Genomic DNA, 7,564 nt, shown 5'->3' on the forward strand with positions numbered 1-7,564 from the left:
CCCCTGCAAAGCCTTTCTCGATGTTCCTAAGAAAGGCTGTTGTTTACTTCTTTGTGCTTTTTTATACCATATAAACAGCTCTGGGATAATATTATTGTACTGCATTTGCAATTATTAACTCCATTTGAGAATTCTTTGAGGTCACTTCTCTATAGGATGGGCAGGGGAAAAAGAAAGGACAAAACATACTCCCCTTTTTTTAAAATTATTTCTTAGAGCACCTTTAAGTTCACAGCAAAATTAAGTGGAAAGTACAGGGCTCCCATATACCTCCTGTCCTCACACACGCACAACCCCCTACTACTGACATCCGGCACCGGAGCGGTATATTTGTTACAATTAGTAAACCTACTTTGATGCATCATTATCACCCAGAGTCCATACATTTCCGTAGGGTTCATTCTTGGTGTTGTACATTCCACGGGTCTTGACAAATGTGTACTTACATGTATCTGCCATGTGGTACCATACAGCGTAGTTTCACTGCCCTAGACACCTATGTTCTGCCTATTCATCCTTCCCTCCCTGCTAACCCTCGATCTTCTTACTTATTCCCCAGTTTTGCCTTTTCCACAATGTGATGTAGTTGGAATCATACAGTATGTAGCCTTTTCAGACTGGCTTCTTACACTTAGTAATATGCATTTAACGTTCCTTCATATGTCTTAACGGTTTAATAGCTCATTTGTTTTTAGTGCTGAAAAGTATTCCATTGTCTAGTTTTATCACCATTTATTTATCCATTCACCTACTAAAGGACATCTTGGTTGCTTCCAAGTTTGGGCAATTATGGATAAAGCTGCTATAAACATCTGTGTGTAGGTTTTTGTGTAGACATAAATTTTCAATTCATTTGGGTAGATACCAAAGAGCATGATTACTGGAGTGTATGGTAAGTGTATGTTTAATTTTGTAAGAAACTGCCAAACTGTCTTCCAAAGAGGCTGTACCACTTTACATTCCCACCAGCAAAGAGTAAGCGTTCCCTTTCCTCCCTATTCTCCACAGAATTTGGTGTGGTCCTTGTTCTGGATCTTGGTCTTTCTAGTAGATGTGCAATGATATCTCATTGTTGTTTTAATTTGCAGTTCCCTAATGATATATGATGTTGAATAGCTTTTCATATGCTTACTTGTCATCTGTATATATCTTCTTTGGTGAGGTATCTCTCCGGGTCTTTTGCCCATTTTTTAAATTAGGTTGCCCTTTTTCTTGTTGTTGAGTTTTAGGATTTCTTTGTATATTTTAGACAATAGGCCTTTATCAGGTGTGTCTTTTGTAAATATTTTCTCCCAGTCTGTGGCTTATCTTCTGATTCTGTTCATATATATATATATATATATATATATATATATATATATATATATACAAATATATATAAATATATACGTCTCTCCCTTAGACATATATACATACAAATATATATAAATATATATATATAATTCTCTCCCTTAGACATTTACATATAGAACATATCATATAGTACTGCACCAAACAATAGTTTTATCTCTTGAGTGACTACTGTGTGCCAGGAAAATATTCAGAGGGAAGAGTCCTAGTTCAGAGCCCACTGCCCAATTTTAAAATAGAAGAAATCATCAGATGTGAAACATCAACCATTTGCAATGCTTTTTCACCAAAAATTGTCTCTGTGTTTACCTATGGTACATCATTCCTGTAACCATTGAAGCTTATAGTAAATAGGTGCTTTCTTAAGCTTACGTGATGTGGTATACCAGAACTATAATGTCAGTACAACTAAACATTGGTTAATAAAGTGTTCTACATTTCAGTAAAATACTCTAAAAATCTAATCAGTGTCATCTCTGGCTGCAAAAGGAACAGCTGTTTGTGAAGCTATAAAAAAAATTAAGTTACTTCAATTTGATGCAACTGATTCTTGTTTCTTAAGTTAACATAAATATCTTGCTTTAAAACCAACAACCCCATTTTTTAGATGAACAAACAGGTATAGGAAAGCAAAATAACTTGCTAGAACAGCCACCTGTTAGCAGTAAACCTGTGAGTAGAACCTTGGTATCGGGTACCATCCCAGCCCAATGTTTGTTCCACTGCACTCCCATGGCCAGACAGTGCATTGTTAGGGAGAAACCTGGCTTAAACATTTAGCAAATAACACAACCAGGTGAACAGCTCTTGTAGTTTAGTACTGGAAAACACAACACACAGAGAGAGATTGAAAGAGAGCGTTGCCCTTAGGTAAGCAAGCGCAAAATAATTTAGGAATAATGGCAAGTTACCCCCCAATAAATATGAAGTAGATTATAAACATAGGAAACATCAAGTGAAAAAGTGGAGTGTGATTCAATCAAGGAAAAATACTCTGGAATTAATTTTATTCTGGATTCCAGAGGAAACACATGAATTGTTGAAGAGAAAAATTAGAAGGTATAAAAACATAGTAACCAGGGCAGCCGGATGGCTCAGTTGGTTGGAGCGCTAGCTCTGAACAACTGGGTTGCCAGTTCGATTCCCACATGGGCCAGTGAGCTGCACCCTCCACAACTAGATTGAAGACCACAAGCTGCCGCTAAGCTTCCATAGGGGCGCCAGGATGGCTCAGTTAGTTAGTGCATGAGCTCTGAACAACAAGGTTGCCGGTTCAATTCCCACATGGGATGATGGGCTGCGTCCCCTGCAACTAAGATTGAAAACGGTGACTGGACTTGGAGCTGAGCTGCGCCCTCCACAACTAGATTGAAGGACAATGACTTGGAGCTGATGGGCCCTGGAGTAACACACTGTTCCCCAATATTTCCCAATAAAAAAATTAAAAAGAAAAACATAGTAACCGGATGGATTGGAGATAGACTTACTTGAATCAAAATTTACAGTTTTAATTGTATCATTTGATCTAAGCAATAGCTGTGTCAGTTGAGTAAAGGCTTTCTAGACCATTTTATGGTACAGTAACTTAAATGATTATCATGCTAATATAAAATGTTAATTCTCGTACACTGAAGTAAGTCTTGTTTTCACTAACACGAGCTAATCTTTGATGGGTTATAGTCCATAATTATATACTGTATAAACTTGTTCAAGGAATACCCCTTAGGCACCTGCTACCAGCACACCATCACTTTAATTTATCATATTTCAGTATGAATTTAATGACAGATTAAAAAAAAAACGGCTCCAGGTGGAAGACTGATTGCTCATTCTATGTCATGTATGTGAACTGAAGTTGCTGTTAGAAAGGATTTTATCCTTGTTAGAAGGATATGAAAGATGCCATTCCATAGCAAAGACTCATTCAGAGATAATTATTTTAGTACCGGTGATGTGGCTAAATCAAAATGGTATAACTTTTAGTAGGGACTGCTTTTAGTTGCCTCAATGAGATTGTATATCAGTATTGGACACTGGGGGCATATTCAAGAGAAAAAGAAAGTAACTATCCCTTTTATGTTAAAGATAGGTGTATGAATGAGTAGCTGAATAATACCTCAGTAAATATTTACTGGATGGATGGATGGTATACAGATAAATGGATATTGAGTTTGTTTGTTCGGTGTTAAAATATCTGCCTTTATACCTGAATTCATAGGTGAGAGGTATCTATCCTCACAACCCATAATATTAGGCTTCAAAAATAGACCTTATCTTTTTCATCTGCCCTTTTCCCCACTACGAATATCAACTTCTTAGCCTTCTTTTCTCTTTTCATCAGAGCAACCCAACCTTTGGACTTCCTGTGTTAAGAACATAAGGTGGCAGTGGTGGAAACAACAGAATGCCAAGATTTTTTCCATGTTCACTGTATTCATTGCACAACCTCTGCCACCCTATAGTTTTAAGAGATGGTCAGGTGATCAAGTTTGTCTTCTTCTCCTCTTTGTTCTATAGTTATCATGTGATGTAAAACTGGATCCTCGCCCAGAATACCATCGGTGTATATTGACTTGGCATCACCAAGAACCACTGCCTTGGGCACAAAGTACAGGTTAGTCACTGACACCCGTGGGTCTGTCTGTGCACCCATCCTGCTAAAACACACATACATAACTTCCTTCCTTGGGTATCCCCAAGTTTGTAATTATTATACTTTTTTTTTTGAAAGATTAGGTGAATTAATTTATTCCTAAACAGTACATCATACCACGACAACAAGTGTAAAAAAAAAAAGTTAATAAAGGTTTAGTTATTCCATATTTTCTAGATAAACAATTGAAATACAAATCTTGAATTACAAAAGATTTTTATCTTTTTGTTCGACCAATAAGTTCTGATCATAACTTTGTAGGAAAAGCAGGGACTGTTGGCTCTACCACCCTGAAACGTGAGAGGAAAGCCCAATTATAATGTGATTCTCTGTGGCCTCTACTATATCTGAGATATTGGTAATTTCAAGGACCGAGAAATCAGTATTGATAAGTCAGAGTTCTGTAGTTACCTCCTCTAGACTTGAAACTTTTACCCCAAACTTCTCTAATCATATTTTACCTAATTTTTTATGAGACTCCAGTAAAATTGTATTACCCTTTAAACAAAAGTCCTATCAATTACAAATATCAACTAATGCAGTAACATGTGCTTTGCCATCAGAGACTTGAATTCAAAATTGCCACCAACTAGTTGGTAGGACCCTAGGCAAGTTACCTAAACTCTTTTGAGCCTTGTGAGAATGACGTACGATGGTTAAGAAAAGTGCCTACCACCTTGTTGCCACTTAGTAGATACTACTAAAGAAATGGTCACTGCTGCTATTGTTATCATTATTATTTTCATAGGTTTTAGAAGCCTCTCTTTTCAGATACTCATAACATTTCAGCCTAAATAGAGAAAGTCTGTGGCATTTTGCATCGTGCTGTAAAATCCTGGTTTTATTCTTTCAAGCAATAATTTCTAATGTTTATTTTTCAAGTTTAGTGAGAAGGTAGTAGGATACCGTAGCAAGGCCACCTGAAAAAAGGTACTGGGAAGTCTGATCATCTCTCTTCCTCTCCAAGAGCTGTGTGTCTAGTCATGGGCTCTTATTCTGAAAAGACCTACAGGGCCCCGCGTGTGTACACTGCGCTGCTGTAATGAGAGTGTTTTTCTAGGTAATCAGATGAGCAGCCGTCTGATGAGCATGCGCAGCGCCAACGGACTGTTGATGCTACCTCCAAAGACAGAGCAGTACGTGGAGCTCCACAAGGGCGAGGTGGTGGACGTCATGGTCATTGGACGACTATGATTGTCCCCAGCGGGAGAAAGCTTTGATGCATGTCCACATATCATTGACTGTATCCTGTAATATGCAACGGCACAGCTAGTTTTTCTGATTTGGATAAAAGTTGATCTGTATAGTCAACATCTTGAACTATATTTCAAAAGAATTTAAATACCTTTTAAAGAAAAAAAAAACACCTAAAACTAAATCTTAACAGACAACTCTATTCTGATTATATCAAAGCAAATTTTTCCTTTCCTGCAAATTGCTTTGTGTGTTCAATGCTAGGTCTGATAGCGATAGCTTTTAGTAGACAGCAGTAGGTGCCTGCAGAACTTGTGTTTTCCTCATCTTTAAAAATACAACTACTTATGCTCTTAAATCAAGGCTGTCTGCTTGTTTATACTAGCGTAGGCAACACTTGAATTTCCCTTCTTAGTATGCTTCATAACCGCTTTACAGAGAGCTTTTGCTTGTTCTTTATCATGTATCTCGTGTTTATGTGCACAGTGCCAAAAGAAGAGTGACTGGCTGGAGGCCCTGCCCTGCCTCCAGGAGAACCATCCCTCGCAGAGCTTCCGGGGACGTTTCTCACCCCAGTGGCCTCATGGCACAGTACTCTTGGGCAGTAACTGGATACCTTTTATTTGAACAAACAAACTGGGGGAAAAAATGCTTCCTTAAGTGCTGACAGCCTTTTTAACCAATACATTTAAAATTGTACAGAACAAAAAATAAAATCAAAGACTGATCTTGTACAGATATTAGTGTTACCAGCATTCATGTGGAAATCAAGAGCAAAGACAAAATAATGTTAAACAACTCTGTACCATAACATTTTCTGTAATGATACTGAAACTTAATGAATAAAAAAAAAAATCCTTGATCATTATATAAAAATCCATTGTGTTGGCCTTATTATTAAAAAAGAGAAGATTATCATGCCATTCTGATGGGGTTCTGCCTGGATAAAAAGCATAGTTAAGATGACTTGCAAGATTAAGTGATATAAGGGAGATTTAAAATGTGGTATAATGTAACTATTTTACTATGTAGCATTGTGAAAATATAGATTAGAAAGTAGGCGAGAACCACAGTTGGTCTGGTCTTGCCAGTCATAGTTGGAGAATAGCAAACAAGTTTACAGGAAACATAGTTGATAATCAACGTAGTTGATTATTTTAGATGCCATAAAAACAAATTTCAAACATCTGCAGCTCTTTGGAATGGAGGGAGGAAGAAAGTAAGAAATGAACCAGAAAATCGCAGGTGAGTACCTGGAAATTTTTTGATCATGTTAGAAAGGACGTAAAAAATGGGAAAAATCTGTGCTGACACAGAAAACGAACCAAATGAAATATACTCTATCCACATGGCCCCTTTAATAATAACTGAGGGGCACTTTTCTAATGGTGGTAACAGGGGACATTAAATATGGTGTAGGGTATAATTAGTAAAGCGCACAACAAAAATTGGCCTCCTAGTAAACAAGGTACCAAATGATGATGCTGAATAAAGCCAAATTGTAAACAACAAATATTTGATACTAATATTGGTATTTCCAAAGTTGAAAATGAAATGTTCTTTGTTTTAAATTTTCTTTTATATTTGTAATTAAGGAAGATAAGGTTAGTTAATAGAGGTCAAGTCAAAGACATGAATAGTGTTTTACCTACATTTATTCAAGAAATATTTATTAATCATCTAATATGTGCTTGGGTACAAGGTACACCGTGCTACTATTTACAAAGATGAGTAGGGATAGTAGATGACATTACATTTATTATCTCCATCAATGGAGATAATAAAAACACATGCAAGTAACCAGAATATTTGATATGTACTCATATGAATTGGAAAATACATGGTAGAGTGTGTAAATTGTGATAAATGCCATAATTCAGATTTAGAGAGTTGGAGTTCAAAAGATAACCTCCTACAAGGTAAGATTTCAAGGGGTAAGATGGCATTTTAGTGGTCTTAAAGGAAGTGTAGAATTTTAAAGATGATGATGTAGGAAGAAAGATACTGCAGAAACAGAATTATGCACAATTAGTAATTATTTTTATTATAAAATGTAAGCTCCACAATGGCAAGGATTTTTGTTTATTTTGTTCACTTACATTATTCCCAAGTCCTTAGAAGAGTTCCTGGCATATGTGTATATTTGTAGGCATCGGTAAGTATTTGTTCAATGAAACATATAGCGCTTACTATATGCCAGGCTCTTTTCATTTGTTTAATTTTCACAATCCTATAAGGGTTATTATTTCTGTATTACAGGTGAGAAAACTGAGGCACAGAAACATTAAGCAATTTGTCCATGATTATACAGCTAGTAAGAGGAAGAGCCAGGATTCAAACTTAGCAATCTGGCTTCAGATTCCATAC

General features: G+C 36.6%; 1 protein-coding gene across 33 annotated transcripts in view; it reads left to right on the forward strand.

Annotated features, from left to right (window-relative positions):
- GPHN (gephyrin) overlaps positions 1–6,073 on the forward strand; it is a 431,232-nt gene extending 425,159 nt beyond the window's left edge. For all 33 annotated transcript variants that reach the window (XM_074327330.2, XM_074327331.2, XM_074327333.2 and 30 more), the window contains 2 exons: positions 3,868–3,964; positions 5,064–6,073. In XM_074327330.2, the coding sequence (XP_074183431.1) occupies positions 3,868–3,964; positions 5,064–5,197 (231 nt within the window). In that variant the 3' untranslated portion in view covers positions 5,198–6,073. The remainder of the gene's footprint in view (positions 1–3,867; positions 3,965–5,063) is intronic.
- Positions 6,074–7,564: the final 1,491 nt, after the last annotated feature.

The sequence above is a fragment of the Rhinolophus sinicus genome, chromosome 3 (assembly GCF_057876585.1).
Source record: "Rhinolophus sinicus isolate RSI-liver-muscle chromosome 3, RSI-T2T, whole genome shotgun sequence".
Classification (NCBI taxonomy): Eukaryota; Metazoa; Chordata; class Mammalia; order Chiroptera; family Rhinolophidae; genus Rhinolophus; species Rhinolophus sinicus.